This window comes from Cercospora kikuchii (assembly GCF_019650295.1).
Source record: "Cercospora kikuchii DNA, contig_00003, whole genome shotgun sequence".
NCBI lineage: Eukaryota > Fungi > Ascomycota > Dothideomycetes > Mycosphaerellales > Mycosphaerellaceae > Cercospora > Cercospora kikuchii.
Window position 1 is genome coordinate 610,821 of NW_025408584.1, and position 16,819 is coordinate 627,639.

Sequence of the window (16,819 nt, forward strand, 5' to 3'; positions counted from 1 at the left end):
CGCCACCACCTCGCCACGACCAATGCGCCAAATGCGTGCATAGATGCAATAAGCTACATCTCATCAATCTTCCAGCAGGAACCTCAAGAACGCGGCCCCAATGGTAATACCATCATGGTGGAGCCGCACCCTATCCATCCCGTCCTTGTACATGGCATCATCAAATATTCCCTTCTCATGCCGACTATCCAGCAGCTCGGACACAATATCGCCGTTGAACTCTGGATGTCCTTGGACCGTGATAACTCGGTTCTTGATGTACATTCCCTGCACATCACATCTCGGAGAGTGTCCCAATGGCTGTGTTCCCTCCGGATATTCGTATACAATATCGCGATGCATCTGGTGAATCGCCTGTTCATATCCGTCAGCACAACTCCACTCTCGAACCCTCCATCTTGTCTTCAACATCGAATTCTTCTCCCTCACCAGCTCTCCTCCCTCGTCTCTCATAAACCAGCAGAAAGGAAAACTGATCACTCACCATCTCCTCCAATCCAAACAACTTCTTCCCCGTCTCCGTCAACTGCACCTTACTCACACTGATCTCCCACCCCCGATCACTCCGATCCACCTTAACATCCATCGCTCTTCCAATAATTTGATGTCCAAAGCACACTCCAATCAACCTCACTCTCTCCTGCTTCAACACACCCCTCACAAACTCCACCAACTTCAGAATCCAAGGATCGTTATCAAAGGAGTTGAATTTACTCCCCGTCAAAAGCACAGCATCCACATTCTCCAACTCCGGATAAACCTCATGTCTCACAACATCATATTTCGTCACATCCAATTCCACCTCTTTCCCCTCTTTCGCTTTCAAATGTTTCGCGCTGTGATCTAACAATTCATGGAACAAATTTCCATATCCTCCATATTTCTCTTTCGTTCGCCCGATAGGTTCGTCGCATTCGAGCACGGCGATGCGGAGAGGGGGACGCATTGTGGTCGTCGAGTAGTAGCGAAGGCGATTCGTGTAATAGGATGACGAGCTCTTCTGTAGGATGGAATGGGCACTTCTTCCTCGTAGCCCGTACACTCGCAGCTGCTGTAAAAGAAGTCCACCCAATCCGTGTGGCGAAGACCTCTCACACCCAGTCCTGGTACTCGAAGAAAACGAAGAAACGAACACAAAGAACCTCCTCGTATGCCTATACTCTGATTGATAAGAATATTCTTCACAATGGCACGCCTTACGCAAAACAGTGCAACCCCTCCATGCATTGGAAACAGTCACACACACAGAGTCAAAGAATCCCTGTCCGAAAGGTCCGTCATCGGCAAGGGGGGCGACAGAGACGAGAGCTTATCAAAGCCGATAAGAGAAACACAAAATGGGCAATTGGATCCGCGTTTCGGCTCCACAGCTTTGTTATGCCGATCAAAGCCGGATAAAAGATTTGGAGACTCGAGAAGCAGATGAGCGAAATGGTATAGCAAATGCAATCAGACGAAAAATAATGTCACATTCGTCTTCTTGTGCAATGCCGTTCCAAAATAGATAACGTCCGTCTACCATCCCTCTCTTGAAAGATAGTACATACGAAAGAAATCAAAGGACTCCCCAACCTGAACCCCAAATTCGTTCCGACAGCAGACCTGCGCTGCTTGAGAGAAATACATATGCCACTTCCCGGGCATTTGTGTCATAAACCACATCCCAAGTCATCTTCTTCAGAGAGAGAAAGTAAATGTATCGCCTCTGTCCCACAAGGCGGGCGACCGAGGCTCTTCCCAATGAGCCCGGCCCAGCGCTCGTCCTCTGCTCAACAAATGCAAAACGCAATCCCCAGTACAAAAAGGTCATACATTCAAAGCCGTGAAGTTCGTCAAAGTCATGCCACAGAGAAGCTCGGTTTTCAAGCCTTCTCCCATATCGTCTCCAAAACACGGATCCAGAAAATCAGACCCAGAGGTGGTCCGCCTCGGAAAGTGAAAGCCATCTAAGAATGACCGGTCGTGCACATTATCCCTGTCGTGAGTAGGGCTTATTCATGGCCGCGATCTCTCGAGCAATCGTGGCCCATTCGAGTTCGCGTCGAAGTGGCTTGCCACGTTTGACACATTGCGATTCTTCCCACTTGAGAAGCTCATATCTGCAGACTTGGTCAGAACACAGGACACCTAAGAATCCGGTAGATGGCAATACTCACGCAAATCGCAAATGCGGCTGGATAATCACATTGAGCCTCCTCGCTCGCACGAAACAGTAGGCACGAGGAAATGACAAGCCCAGCTCGTTCATCACCTCGGCGATACAAATCGTGGCGGATCGAGAAACGCCAACGCGGCAGTGTACAAGTGTCGCAGTGCCCTTCTTGCGACCCTCCTCTGTCACAGCGCATTAGCATCAAGTCCACAGAACGGATAGCCGACCAGGGCTTACCAATAAACTTGAGACAGTTTTCAAACTCTTCCGTCAACGGATCCACTCCGTTATCCTGGACTTTGTCGATGAACTTCAGGTTCTCCTGTGGCCACGATTCCATGGCTTCTCGTGGCCAGCTGACCGGCTCTCCCACGCTGAGGATCTGGCCGATGCCGAGCTCCTCCAGCAGTTGCGGGTTGTTCGCATGACCAAGATTTCCCAGGTACATGTACGGCAAGATCCGGCTAGGCAACGACCCATCCATTTTATCAAGCCATGCTGGGTGAGCTACCGTCAGCTCACGAAGGTCGCCAGAATATGCCGGAGAAGCAGCGAGAATCCGGGCCTGAATGCTGCGGAGTAAGTGAACGTCGGAGTTGTATGCAAAGAAGTTCCTGCCCTTCTCACGGTGCAACTGTAGCCAGGCGTCGTGTACCGGCACGCAATTCGCGTACATGTAGTACGCGAGTGCCAATAGCGACGTCTCCGTATAGCCGTCGGCGCAGTGAATGAGCACTTTCCTGCCAGCTTGTTTCCGTCGCTTTGGCGACGCTGCAAGACCATCGCCGTCCGAGTCCGGCTCTGGGGTCAGCGAAAGCTTGCTATCTCTCCGCTTCTTAGCTTCGGTAACAGAGTTTGCTTGCTTGTGAATCCATTGGCACATTGCCAATAAGCCGTCCACTTCGACTTGGGACCAGGTGGGTGGCATGATTGCCCCGGATCCGGGGAACTCGAGCTGGTTCGGTAAGCTGTCGGCAGATGATGGCTTTCGATCACGTCGATCCAGAATCTCCTCAAGGTAGCGAAACGCTCGCTGGTCCGGGATCTGGGCCACATCGCTGCATTCCACAAGCAGGTCAAAGTTCTGTTGTTCTTCGCTCAGCCGAAGGCCTTCTTTACCAAGACACAAGTTGGGGTCCGGTGTAGGCCCGAGCCAGACGTTCGGCGCTATTTCGCTAGGGGCCGACATGGAGGACATCTCCAATCTTTCTCCATGGAAGAAGTCCAAGACCTTCCCAGTCATACAGCCTTCGCTGTCGAGCTGGACGAGGTCGGGATAGTCGCATTCGACAATCTCCCAATCATCTGGGCCGAGTTCATCAGCATACGCCGGAACCACACGGAACAAAACTCTACTCACCTTGCAGGACGAAGGTATTGAAAAGACGGCTCGCACAGTTTGTGCCCTCTGTCTTCTTCTGCCACGCGGTCTGCGCTCTGGCTATCCGCTTCGCGAGCCGCACGACCTCTTCTCTCGGCGTCTTTGCGTCACCATATACGATGATGTCGCTGACAGTGGCCATCTTGCAGGCCTGAATCTGGAAGTTGCGCACGCTGAATCCCTCCTTGGGATCTGCCTCCTGGAACTCGGGTTCCTCCCTTCTCTGACCCACGGACAACGGCTTGAGAAGTTCTTCGGGCGCAATGGCACCATTGATTCTGCTGTGATTCAAATCTCCGCCCGCTTTCACGACCGTGATGCCCCGGATACATTTTGGAGTTCGCCGTAACGACTTCTTGCGAGCGATGAAGAAGGCAAGCTGGAGCTGGTTTTCGGCGTGAAGTCCGTGGAGCCAGGGAAATACTTGCTTCGTCGGTGGCAGTGGCTGTGAGGCGAGGTGATTCATCGCCTGCGACAGCTTGTTCGCAGTGATGGAGTAGATTGGCGGGTCATTGAAGACCTTGTCGAAGCCATGAGGAGGATAGGTCAAGGATGAGGTCTCGATCAATTGGGTGGGCGAGGGTGGCGAGGCCGGCGGAGTGTCGAGGGTGCGCGATGCTGGCCGCGGACCGGGCGAGCAGAATGGTAGGTGCTTGTTGGGGATGGGCGAGGGAGTGCCTCGCTGGGTGGTGTTCAGCGACAACTGCGGCGGTGGTGTCGTCGTCCTCAGGCTGTCAATCGGCCTGGCCAGTACCGTGGCTGACATCCTTTCACATGGGCGGGGCTGCTGGGCTCCGAAGTGCTCGCGTGTCTCGTGCGCGGGAGGATGAGGGTGTGCGATCAATTAGTATGGAGGGCAGGTGCACGTATTAGTGCACAACGCGCTCCGCTGCTGCCGGATCGTATCGTATCGTGGCGGAGGATGGGCCGAGATGTGTGGAATGTGGCAGGTGCGAGGGGACGCAAAACATGCGATAGGGCAGCACGTCCAATGTCGCGATGAGCTCAGAAATGCCGGAATATGTGCACACGAAGCGAACCGAAAGTGACGATGCTATACAAAGCGGGTGGGGGGAAACGGAAGGGCGTGGTCAATGGAAGACAACGTCGTGTCTGTTCGCACAGCTGCTCTGGGGGAAGAGCGAGAGACAGCAGCGAGGCGTGAATAATGAAGAATGTGAGGCACGCCCAACGGCATGGGAAGACAGAACAGTGGATGGGCGCATCCATGCCATGTGCTGTACGCTGCCCTCCGGCCAACCATTCACGACGACGCAGCGCGCTATCCATGTCCCAGCAGCTGCAGTGTTTAGCGCAGCCGGCCAAGCGGGGCACATCCACGACTGAAACGCTTGGGTGCTGCCGATCATCCTGGAGAAAGAGCCTCCGTCGTCACTGCCAGAGATACACGACTGCGCTTGTTTTTGCGCGGCCGTCATTCGTCACTGCCCGCTTTGTGCCCGTCGCACACGATGCAGTCGCGGTCGCGTGTGCGTGCCTCTCCAACAGCATCACCGCAGCACAAGTCGGCGCGGCGACATCAGCGCCACGGTGGCACTGCGCGCCAGGAAGCTCGCGACGTACAGGGCCTAGCCCAGCGCGTGCGCCCGGGAGTCAGCCCACAGGTGAGCAGCAGCGCGGCGGCAGGATGATGTCGCCGCCGCGCTCCCAGAAAACAAAGCCTCGCACTTCCAGGGTCTGCCCCAGCCATGAACGGCCTAGATGCAGCCTGCTTCCGCCCAAGCCGTGCGAACTCTGATAGCTGTCCGTGAAGGGCGAGTGTTGCTGCTGTTGCTGCACTTCTCGCAATACTAGACTGTGTGGAGGGGCAGCAGGGCCACGCACAGCTTCGCACAAGCGAGCCTCGTTGGTGGCACGGAAGATGCGTTTGCTCCTCCTCATCCTGCCGGTACTCACTGCAGAGACCTTACCCACCACCTCAATCCAGCAATTGATCGGGCGAGCCCCTCCTGCCTGACCCGAGCTTGCGCAAGCCGTTGCGAATCAGGATCCCCGGCGCTCCAGCATGTCCTCGAAAAAAGGCTGTCGAAAGGTACTCGAGTACTGTACCATACATAGACGCGAATGAGGCTCTGCGAACCAGCGTGGTCCAGATGGCCGCGATCCCGATGCCGCACGGGAGCTGCCCGGGAGCTGTCCAGTATCGAGAATGCAGCATCAAATCAACAGCGAATCACGCTGCATCGATGATGGACGTCCACACCTTTTCGCTGCTCTGTTACGACGGTGGGTGACTTGGGCGAGATACTTGCTAATCAATCTCAATGGCACACCCAGCGACTTCGACATGGATGCTTTTCCCTGCGGTCTCCCACCGCCCGCTGGCGCGAAGCTCTATCGAATTGCTCGATGAGGAAGAGAGCAATCTTGTAATGCTGACCTGGACCTGTCCCATCTGAAGCATCGTCAAAGTCTGGCGGGCGATCCGCGAGACATGGGCAGGAAGAAGCCGACTTCACGTTCAGGAAGCTGCATCCAACGCACGCGCCTGCCGTTCATTCTGCGGGGCCCATCAACGATCGACTTATCGCTTGTCTCCGCTTGCGTACATGAGGGTCAATCAGCGTTGCAAGGAGCTCTGCACCCACGAACATTCGCCCAAATCGAGATTCAACCAAGCTGTGCATTGCATTCGCTCCACCCCATCGCAGCACGACCAAGAACTCCCGTCAAAACACCACGACGTTCATCGCGAACGATCAGCAAGCAACCAACCAGCTTAACGTCTGTCATCGAGATCAGTCTGCTCCTTCAACGCAGGACCTCCCGTCCGCATTGCGCATTCTACTGACTCGACGTGAAGAAGTGTAACATCTGTGAAGAAAGTAGGAGCGTGACGCACCAGGCAAGCTCGCGGGCTTGCCCTCCAGCCTCCAACCTCCTACTGTGCTTGGATCATCGCGCGCAGAATCTCATGCACGAACATACCGATCCGCGACAGGACCCGAACCACAGCGCCGCATACAGCACGTGAATTCAGTACAAAGTGGCAAGCTGCAGTTATGCAAGCGAGTTTCTACCTTCTGTAAGCGCCCCTCATTCTCGCAGTTCACCCCGTGGCTCGGCTGTGCAGGAAGTGTACGTGTACGGTACCTAGGACAGAACCGATGTACAGGATCGTGCCATCGATTGGCTTGATGCTGCAGTCCTTTCTCGGCATTTCATGGCTCGTGGAAGCATTACACTGCGTCTGCTGAGAAGTCAGGCCAACAGTATCACGACGAAGCCAATACTGATACCATCGTGCATGCGTATCGCGCAAAATTGCGGAGAAATGAATTTCCACTGATCTGGAATCGTTCTGAAGGCAATACGGCTCTTGCGTTAATGCTTCTCAACGCCAACTTCAACCAGCTGGATGTGTACTCATTATTCCCCCCTTCAGGACAGCCTGCGATAAACCAGAAATATCCAAGAGCGGCGCTTTCAACCGTCATCTGCCAACGCCCCAGTAGACTACGTGTTTGCCACCTTCCCCGCCGTCAAGGACAAAGTAAGAATCGGTCGTGTTCATTAACATGTCCAGAGCGCTTCTGCTCACCACGAACTCCTTTTTTGCTACGAAGTCGTCCTCGTTCCGGAAAATCTCAAGCAAGTAGCCGACCAGGAGACTCACTGCGCCGACCATCGCGGCGTATTTGTTGCTCCAGAAGCCACCATTGCGAGCACCAACCGACGACCTCATGAGTTCTTCCCCGATGTCTTTCATCGTGTTCGCCAAGTCGTTGTACCATTGGGAATTCGACTGATCGGCTTCCCAAGCTTGACATTCCACAGCAAGCCACTGGTCCACGTAGCCTTGGAAGATATTCTCGTTGTCGAAATTCTTCACCGTACCTGTCTGGACAGAGCCGTATTCCTTTGTTTTTCGACTGTTCTTCTCCTCAAGATCTGTGCCAAGGGCTGTGGAGAAGTAGAGCTCGTCCTTGGTCGCTTCTCCGGACTCCCTCATACAGACGAATTGGTACAGATAGATTCTGACCCACTTGCGGTCGGTCTTGATCTCAGCAGCTGGAGCTGGAGGGTCGGGATCGCTCTCTCTGATCCTGTCGTTTGGTCCGACGAAAGCGGTCACTAGAGGGACTTTGCCTTCGATAAGATCTCCTTTGCGCTCAACAAATGCCTTACGATCTGCTTTGAAATCCGAGGAGGACACGTCGATGATTTGGACTCCGCCATTGGCTGCGAAGTCATCAGCCACGGCGCCGATATCTCGATGGAAATCGTCGTCGGTATATGCTCTTTGCAGATCGAATTGCTCCACGGCCTGTGGATGTACACCAGACGCCGAGTTGGATTTGACGCTCTCCGCGAACATTCTTCCGTATTCGAGGACTTCTTCATCGGGAACGAAGCGTTGCATCATGCCAACGAGACGATTCTCAAGTGGGGAAAGCTCAGAACCTGCTTCTTTACGGGCAGTGGCGGCTAAGAGTCTACCCCAGAGTATTTCGCCGGGGGCATTCCGCTTGACTTCCTGGTCAGAGAGTGTTGTGTTGCGCGACGAGCCGTTGAGACGCTCTTTGATGAGTCTCATGCGCTCTTCCTTGGGTCGAAGTTGAGAGGAGTGCTTGGTGGATGGTTCGACAGAGGCACCGGGAGGTCCTTTATAGTCGGAGCCAGAGGGAGAGTCGTCAGCCATGGTTATGTGATAGAATCTGCGTTATAGGAAACAATCTGTGATGGGGTGAGGTTGTTTGATGCTGAAGAGAAAACTAGGAAGCCTCGACTCGAATGGACGTATTTATGTTGGTTTCCAGAAGAGATCGCAACTGGCCAGCTCGATCATCAACCCGACGACAAGCAAGTTTCATCAAAGCACAACAGCTATAGCTGTGAAGACTGAACCGAACTGCAGAACAATGCACGTATGTGCCAGCGTGTGAGGAGCTACAACAGTTGCATTGGACCTTTCGAGTGACTTTGTGCATTTGCCCCTTCTGTATCGTCTCCTCATGTCTTCGAGCATCCCTCCCTTCTCATCTGCACGCATTGTGGCTCGTCTATGCGGTTGATCAGCATGGTAAGTTCATGCTTCATCTGTACTTTATACGAAATCTCTTGAATAGCTGTCAGAAGATCGAATTCATTACAAGAAACAATGCATCAACGGTAACTTCACATGCTATTTCGATCCTTCAGATTCCATCTTCTGTCCATGCAGCCCTTCCATACATCCCATCACCCCATCTTTCTCTGCACCTATTGTCCCAACTCCGCGTAAAAATCATGCAATCTCGCCGATGGCCAAGGAGAAGAATTGTTCCCTGCGCTAGCACCAGCACCACTAGTGCCCACAGGAGGAGGGGCAACCGCAGTCCCAGCACTACTCGCCGTCTTCGGTCTCTCCGCATTGACTTCGCTCGCGCCATCCAATCTGCCATTGAGATGATGCATAGGGAATGGCATCGCAACAGCCGTTTCCGTCTGCGCCGACGAGGGCGAAGTAGGAGAAACAAGGGTGCTGAGACTTTCATGACTTTGGATTGGACTCACGAGACTCCCCGCCGTCGATGCGATCGTGCTGGGACTCGTGAGGGTGGGCATGGCGTACGTCGTAGTACTCGGAGCGTCAGGAGCGACATTTTGTTTGCCCTTCTCTCGTCGCGGAGAGGAATGGGATCCATTCGTCAAGTCTTGCTGACCCGACTGGCTGTCCAAGTTCTGCAACCGCCTCCCTTCAGATTGCAGTTCAGCGCCCAGACGGTCAAGATAGAATCTCGCGACATCACCAGGTAGATTCTCGAAAGTTTTGAGGATCTTCGCGATGTCTTTCCGGCCTTTCTCGTAGGCTGCCAAGTCGCGGTTCCCGTAGACGTCGCGACCTGCAGCGTAGGAGTTGTTGTTGGAGAGGTTGCGGAAGAATACGTTGACTGCTATGCTGGGTTCATAGTGTGATGTGCCATTTGTATGGGGTACCGAATTGTGCGGCGTAGGATGTCCTGAGGCATGATCACCAAGGACAGGGGCCGTAGCGTGCAACCACAATGGAGGGATGAATAGGATATCGCCCGGTTCGAGAACAGTTTGGTGAGGATGTGTATGGCCTAGTCCAGGGTACGATGCGTCTGAAAATACATCGACTCGAGATGTTGTACTCCCTGGCTCGAATCCAAGATTTGTCACGTCACTGGGAGGGAACAGCCTGATTTTCTTTTGCCCTCGAATTTGACAGTACACGTTCGCCATCACATCGTAATGCAGCCACATCTGCACTGGTCCCGATATCCTCAGTGGTGAAGAATGGGCGTGCTGAGAAACGTATTCCAATTCATCAGGAAGTACAAACTCACTTGATATCGCAGGGAAGTCGTCGGATAATTGCGTTGGTTCTGACGAAGGATTTTCTTTCGAAAGTGATCGAAGGTAGACTTTTTCGCCACGTTCGACCGCCGAGAGGAAAGTGCCAAATCCTTGCGTTTGGTAAGAGAAGTTCTTAGACTGGAAGTCCATGGACGCTACACTGCCGTTCGAGGAAGAGTCGCAGACGTGGACAGAGACTTGGCGGTCTGAGCCGATCTGGTCTATGAGGTGGGAGTTCGTCCAGGTCGACAGGCAAGGGCCGAGATGGCATTTTCGTAGGGTGACGGGTCGCCCAGCAGATACATATTGGGGAAAGTTGAGTCCACGGGATATGTTCACTTCGTGGATAGGTGCGGCTTCCGGAATCTTACTGGCTAGACCAGCTCCCGAGGACACAATGCCACTGGAAGTACCAGGCGGTGATGATGTGCCGTTCGGTTGGCCCTGCGCGGTGGTAGTGTCGCTAGAATTGCCGTCCAGACCTTGGACGGATTTTACTGCTGGAACAGTAGCCTGTAACCGCCATTCCATATCGAATTTGCCTGGCTCTGCATCGTTCAAAATACAGCTGCGATTCCACGTTGTGCCGAACGAGAAGCAGGTCGCACCACCACCAAGTACAATGAGTCCTCCATCAACGTCTTGCACGGTGTGTCCGACCAGAAGCGGCCTAGGACCTTGTATCGGCTGCGGTCGAAGAGTCTTCATGTTCAGAATCTCATCCTGACGAGTCAGCATTCGGGCGCCAGTAATACCACCAATCATGAGTATCCCTCGATTTGACCTGACGAGTTGCGCTCCAAATCGTCCTAGGATACATCCGTCCGACTTCAAGAATGCAGTCGCTTTGGTGGTCACATTCTTGCAGACCAACGTCATGTCGGGTTCCAGTGTCCACTGCCAGAAATCATTGAGTACGCGCCCAGCGCTGGTCATGCCGCCAACCAGCACTCCAGATACACCGCCTTTGCTGTCGGTGATCATGACCGCTCCGAACCGCGCTGGAGGTTTATCGCCTTTGACGGGTATTTGTTGCCATCCAGTCTCTCCGGTCCAGATGAGCCATTCGTCCAGGACTTGTCCATCGCTCGTCTTGCCACCAAACATCAATACTGTGTGGGCGGGACGAGGATCTGTCGGGAGCACAAGCGGTACTGCACAGTGTCGATATCGTCCTCGAGGCAGATCATGCACACGCCTCCACTTTCCATCTAACCTGAGCCATGATTCAGCACTTGCGTTGTCGGGTGATGTTCGACCACCGGTCAGGACGCAATTTGCCGTATTTCCCAGTCTCGTGACACTGTGACACATCAAGCCCGTACGCAGAGGCGGACCGGATATCTCATCTGTCTTGTCAAATCGCGTATAAGTATTGCACGTGCTCACTCGTTCTTGAGTGCCAAGTCCGCCATGAAGTCCAAGTGAGTCGCCATTGGAATCAACTTGGAAGGGCGGGACTACGGCGCCAAACCGTCTGAAGTCGTGAGGTTCTTTGAGCTCATGCGTCTGTAGGATATCGCCAGGGGAGAAGTGGTACTGTGGCGTAGTAGGACTCTCGCTACCGCTGACGGGGCTAGATGCAAAGGAGCCACCTCGCGTGGAACCGGCGAAGATGGACGCCCGAGACGCTCTGTAGGATCTGTTGGAGTAGTCCTTGTTGGGTTCCTTCTCTGCAAATAACAAGAAATAATGTGAGCCGAACAGCGCAAACTCTTCCCATTCGTCAAATGGCTCTATTCGATCCAATCGCCTTCTTTCCTCGGCGCTCAAGAATGTGGGATCTGACCAGAGTTCCCACAGAGATCGAATTTCTGTGCCCATCTCAGGAAAGCCAGCATCCACAAATCGCTGCTTCATTTGCTCCATGGTCCCAACGGCTCGAAGTGGCGTCCGCAATTTCTCGAAGTGAGCCAACATTGTCGCTGCGAAGGGGTGGTCCGGTCCATCGGGAAGATGTTGCTCAAGTAGGCAGAATCGGACATCGTTGAAGGTTGCAGCCCATTGAAATACAGCCTGTGAGCCTTCCAGTGGCATATAAGCTGTCGATACTTCGGAGGTGAAGAGAACCGCAACGTCCGAGTTGCCCATTTGAAGATGGTCTTGAAGGATATCCTGCAGGGGCGTTAGGTCTGCCAGGTCACAGCCGATGGCCACATATGGATCACTTGATGCCAATAGTCCTGTTTCTTGGCCTGTCGTTGTGAATTTAGGTAACAGAGTTTTGAGCTGGCTAGTCTTCTGGATGATGCCGATTTTGTTCTGCATCAGCAGTGGGTAATCAACGTCGACAAAGGTGGTGCCCTGACAGAGGAGTGGTTGCTTGCCTAAGAACAGCCAGGGCAGTGGGTCACTGTGGCGTCTGTCAACTCTTATCCGCTATGAAGATCATATAACACGTACTAGCCACACCCCAGATTGACGACAACTTTCCGCTTAGCGGTCCGTTCTGCGAGGAAGCGCGAGACACCATGCTCAATGGCCTTCATGCGTAACCAGTAGCCGCGATTGATGAGAGGCGATCTTCGCTTGAACTTGGTGACAAAGTGCCGAAAGAACTCAGGTTCGCCTTCGTAGTAGAGCTTCTCGACGGATCGTTTGGAGACGATGGACGACTTGTTTGTGTCCATGATAAGTCCGTCTCGCTGCTGTTTCCCGGCATCGTGTCCTGGCGCAGTCGCTTGCTTTGTCTTTTCGGTCACGGGCACGCTGACACTCCGCCGTATGTTGGGCATGCTGCCCTTCTTCGTGGCGAGCGACTTTTCCGAGGCGAGCATTTTGCTGCTGGAGCGGTTCTCATGACTGATGTTGAGCTTTTCCAGATCGTGCTGCTCGAGGTTGACGACATTCGGGGCATCGCGTGGGTCCCGCTGAGACTGCAGCGAGGCGGTTTCATTCGTGAAGCCTGGGCGCAGCAGCTCGGGTAGCGGGCTCCCGCTCTCTGCCACGGTGGTGGAGTCCATAAATCTCCTATGTGCGCGCGGCAAGTTACGAGTGGGCAGGGAATGCTCGCGTGCGAAGTGCAGACGGCACGAAAACTGACCTCGTACAGCGATCGGAGGCAGGCTATATCATGGAGCGCGACGGCGGATCGTGGCAGCGCGTGTCTGTCATCGCCCACGGCGCAGCCTGGTTCGGCTCTCCATTTCCCTTCCTTCCTAAATTCCCAAAGCCGCTTCCTGATCTGGTCGACGGTCTGCAAGGATGACCACCTCCATATTTTTAGTCTGACAGGTGGATACTCGGCCGATAGCCTTTTGCATATTCAGCCGCCAACCAGGACTGACATGTTGGCGCGAGCAGACTCAGGCTCTGCTAACCTGGTAGACCTCTCCTGGTGCAGGCTTGGGCAAACGCTTGAGTCTGCGCCCTCGCAGTCATCAAACCGAGACATGAAGATTGTTCGTTGTCGGTCAAAGATGCACGCATCCAGCACGAGTCGTGCAGATGGATTGCTCGATATTGGAAGCCGGCAGTCGGATACTTTGTCGCTTAACTTATCGGACATTATCAGAGCGCAGGGATCACTGCCAAGCACGCCAGAGCGGGCAGGTGAAGCTGTGCTGTGGTGGTGTTTGGAGAAGCTGTGCTGCTCGGCACATGACATCGTTTGCTCCAGCAAGCCACTCCAACCCACCACGCGCCTTCTCAATGACCGGAGACTCGCGCTCGAGACGTCGTCGCATTCAATAACGCCCGCTCGCTCGCCATGGCCGGGCTCAACTATGTCACCTTCAACCAGGATCACAGCCTGCTGGCAGTCGGTATGCCTGCGGATGGAGCTCCATCGTGGTATGATGAAATCGAGAGAGGTGTATGCTGAATTCACGCCAGCAACCACCCGCGGACTGCGAGTCTACACGACGGATCCCTTCGAGCTCACCAATCATTCATACGAAGAGGACATTTCTCTCGTCGAACAGCTCTTCTCCACCTCGCTCGTTGCCATGATCCTCACCCCCCGCCTGCTCCGAATTGTGAATACCAAGGTGCGTGGTGTATCAACAGCCCGGACATTCATACCTCGCGATCTCACAAGGCTGAGCAGCGAAAGCAGAAACACTCCACAATATGCGAGCTCACCTTCCACGGCATGGTGGTGGCGGTCAAGATGAATCGAAAACGCTTGGTGGTGCTGCTGGAAGAGGTGGCTTTCTTTTACGATATCAGCAACATGAAAATGCTGCACCAACAGACAACGCCGCTCAATCCGGGCGGTATCTGTGCCATATCACCCAATTCGGAGAACAACTACCTGGCCATTCCTCACTACCAAAAGACAGCACAACACCCCAGTGCCGCTCCCTCGCAGCTGCCGAAGTCAGTGGTCAAGGAGACTATAAGCGGCGATGTGCTGCTGTATGACTTGAACAGAATGGAGGAGGTGACGGTGATCCAAGCCCACCAAGCTCCGCTTTCATACATTGCCATCAACAATGACGGGACGCTCATGGCGACCTCTTCAGAAAAAGGCACGGTGATCCGCGTGTTCTCGATACCATCCGGCAAGAAGCTCTACCAATTCCGTCGTGGCAGCATGCCTGCTAGAATCTATTGCATGTCGTTCAACGCAACATCGACGCTCCTCTGCGTCTCCTCCGCGACGGAAACAGTACACATCTTCAAACTCGCCCCGCCTGGGTCCAACCCACAGAACGGCAGCAGCAGTTCTGCGCGGCCCAACTCACCACCCGCTTCACCCCGCCACGGCTCCTTCTCCTCCCCTCGCGATCGAAGCGAATCGCCCTCCCAATCCGAATACGACGCCGAACGACAGCAATCGATAGACGGCGATCCCAGCGCTCTCTCCAACGCGCCCCAGCCCCGCCAACCGGGGTTCATGTCCCTCGTGCGACGCACTTCCCAGAATGTCGGCACATCTCTCGTCTCGCGCGCTGCGGGGTATCTTCCTTCGTCAGTGACAGAAATATGGGAACCACAAAGGGATTTCGCATGGGTGCGCGTGCCACGAGGGAGCAATGGACAACCAGTGCGATGTGTTGTGGCAATGGCGAATAATGTTCCACACGTCATGGTTGCGACAAGCGAAGGAGACTTTTATGTGTACATGGTAGATCTTGAAAAGGGCGGAGAGGGCACACTGGTCAAGAGATTCGAGTATGTCGACAAATCGGATGACCCGCAATAGAGTGCGGACAAGACGACTGACTACGACCACAGTGAAATCCACGGCATGAAATACAAAAAGGGAGGCGTGGAGCCCGATGATTAGGAATGGGTTTGGCAAGAGCCAACATGGAGCAGAAATATCGTTATACGGAAGACTTGGGGACGATTGAATTTCTGGAGGAGAGAGGGATAAGCAATTTCTTGCGAACTGTAGCGTTCAAGCGGGTGGCGTTATTGGCGGAAAAGAGGCAAAAGTTGAGTCGGTGGACTCTCGACTCTGGGCGGCATTGTTATGGGATACTCTCACTCTTGGGGGATTGCATCTTTGAGCGATAGGAAGCATGAAATTGATGAAAGTCAGATCATTCCGTCGTTTTGCCATTTTGGTTTTTGTGTTTCCGTCTCGTTCGTGACAAATACGTTGCTTGTCTGCCTGTGAGGGAGAGAAGGTCTCCGCGAGTGATAGACAGCACTCTTGTTCTGCCTGCTGCGCGAAAACCAGACGATTCCGTTGCAGGCAGCGGCCGTACGATTTCAACAAATCAGGCAGAATGACGAGACCCGCTTCCATGCTCACGCGAAGCTTTACCCTTTTTTCTCTGCTCAGCTCGTCGCCCCCGACCAGGCACGCGATAAAGGCCTCAATCCTCTATTCCAGACATCCTCTACTCGTGGTAATCCATCACAGTAAAAGCAGCCATCTCCCTCAACTAAACCGAAAGAAGGAAGACATAGATCCGCGGCCTACCATTCCTTCTTCACCTCAAAAGACCACTCGAAATGCAAGTGGGTCTTCTTGTCGTCGTCGACAAATTTCGAGACTGCGTTGTATTTGCCCCGGCCGAGCATTCCAGTAGGAGCGGTGTCAGTTTCGAATTTCTTCTCGTATTCGGGCTTGTCGGTTGTGTTGGGAGAGTAAGAGCCCTACCACTCAATGATCAGTAAACAAGTTCGCGAAAAGACAGCTATTCAAACGTAGAATCTGAATAGAGGTATTTGTTGAGAACAGAAAATAAGACGGGAAAAACTCACAATCATCTCCTGCATCTTCTGCTTCAAAGGACCCCTCGAAACAACTTGCACATACTTCAATCCGCTGAGAATTTCATGGTGCACGGTGAAGCGAGCTTTCATGCGGAATTGAGCGCCTTCTTTGATGGTGAAGGGATGGTTCTTCAGATCCTCGAGGGCACCGGGTTTGGTCAGGTCGATGATGATATCGGGTCGGCCTTCGACTTCTAGTCCTAGGGATTTGATGATGACTTGGCGAGGGTCGTTGGGGTCGCCGATGCGTTCACCGCCGCCCAGACCGAGAGACTCTTTGTACTTGCGGAGGGATTCGTCATTTTGGTCTGAAAGCAGGGTGTTAGTTTTTGGTGTTGGTGGGACATGGGCGGTTTGCGCGCGTTTGTCTGGGGAGGGCGTTGGAATGGAGAGGATTATGAGGTCGCTGATGCTGAGGTCGGAATGTCCGCGCCGTATATGCGCGTATACGCAGTATGAGGGAAAAGGAAGACTGACCCATCTGTTGGTACTCATCCATAGTCTTCTTCTCTCCCACCTTGAACCCCTCGGTGGCCTCTGGCTCGAGATCGTCCTTGGTGGCCGACATGCTGGGCGATATCCTTTAGAAGATCAGGTAGAAGCGTCAAGGTGGTGTCGCGTGGGTCCTGCTGCTGCGATGCAAGGATGGTCAGTTGTGGTGGAGGGGAGAAGAGAGGGAAGTGTTGTTGGTGCGGTGAACAACAGAGGCCAAATGATGGTGGGGCTGGCCTCTCGGTCGGAGCTCGCGCAGAGCACGAAACAGCGCCCGCGCCAGGCCTCGTTCTTGC

The 16,819-nt window shown here is 53.9% G+C and overlaps 6 protein-coding genes across 7 annotated transcripts; 1 reads left to right on the top strand and 5 right to left on the bottom strand.

The window, feature by feature from the left end:
* Positions 1-63: 63 nt before the first annotated feature.
* Positions 64-946, bottom strand: CKM354_000462200 (uncharacterized protein; the record flags this gene model as incomplete). Its single annotated transcript, XM_044799866.1, has 2 exons — positions 64-354; positions 485-946. 2 exons carry the CDS (start codon positions 944-946, stop codon positions 64-66), a joined length of 753 nt encoding a protein of 250 aa, XP_044655801.1.
* Positions 947-1,969: 1,023 nt separating this feature from the next.
* On the bottom strand, positions 1,970-4,299 carry CKM354_000462300 (tyrosine/serine/threonine protein phosphatase PPS1; the record flags this gene model as incomplete). The annotated part of the gene is made up of 4 exons (XM_044799867.1): positions 1,970-2,099; positions 2,157-2,334; positions 2,390-3,457; positions 3,513-4,299. The coding sequence occupies 4 exons, from the start codon at positions 4,297-4,299 to the stop codon at positions 1,970-1,972; spliced, it is 2,163 nt and encodes a 720-aa protein (XP_044655802.1).
* A 2,688-nt stretch (positions 4,300-6,987) lies between these two features.
* CKM354_000462400 (uncharacterized protein) lies at positions 6,988-8,196 on the bottom strand (the record flags this gene model as incomplete). The annotated part of the gene is made up of 1 exon (XM_044799868.1): positions 6,988-8,196. The coding sequence occupies one exon, from the start codon at positions 8,194-8,196 to the stop codon at positions 6,988-6,990; it is 1,209 nt and encodes a 402-aa protein (XP_044655803.1).
* Positions 8,197-8,756: 560 nt separating this feature from the next.
* Positions 8,757-12,820, bottom strand: CKM354_000462500 (tRNA methyltransferase PPM2; the record flags this gene model as incomplete). Its single annotated transcript, XM_044799869.1, has 2 exons — positions 8,757-12,210; positions 12,261-12,820. 2 exons carry the CDS (start codon positions 12,818-12,820, stop codon positions 8,757-8,759), a joined length of 4,014 nt encoding a protein of 1,337 aa, XP_044655804.1.
* Positions 12,821-13,566: 746 nt separating this feature from the next.
* CKM354_000462600 (uncharacterized protein) lies at positions 13,567-15,090 on the top strand (the record flags this gene model as incomplete). Of its 2 annotated transcripts, none has more annotated exons than XM_044799870.1 (4): positions 13,567-13,621; positions 13,692-13,846; positions 13,906-14,975; positions 15,039-15,090. In XM_044799870.1, 4 exons carry the CDS (start codon positions 13,567-13,569, stop codon positions 15,088-15,090), a joined length of 1,332 nt encoding a protein of 443 aa, XP_044655805.1. The 2 variants fall into 2 exon arrangements, with proteins under 2 accessions (XP_044655805.1, XP_044655806.1); XM_044799871.1 differs by having other exon boundaries at positions 13,915-14,975.
* Positions 15,091-15,731: 641 nt separating this feature from the next.
* CKM354_000462700 (uncharacterized protein) lies at positions 15,732-16,599 on the bottom strand (the record flags this gene model as incomplete). The annotated part of the gene is made up of 3 exons (XM_044799872.1): positions 15,732-15,911; positions 16,020-16,339; positions 16,509-16,599. 3 exons carry the CDS (start codon positions 16,597-16,599, stop codon positions 15,732-15,734), a joined length of 591 nt encoding a protein of 196 aa, XP_044655807.1.
* Between the last annotated feature and the right edge of the window lie 220 nt (positions 16,600-16,819).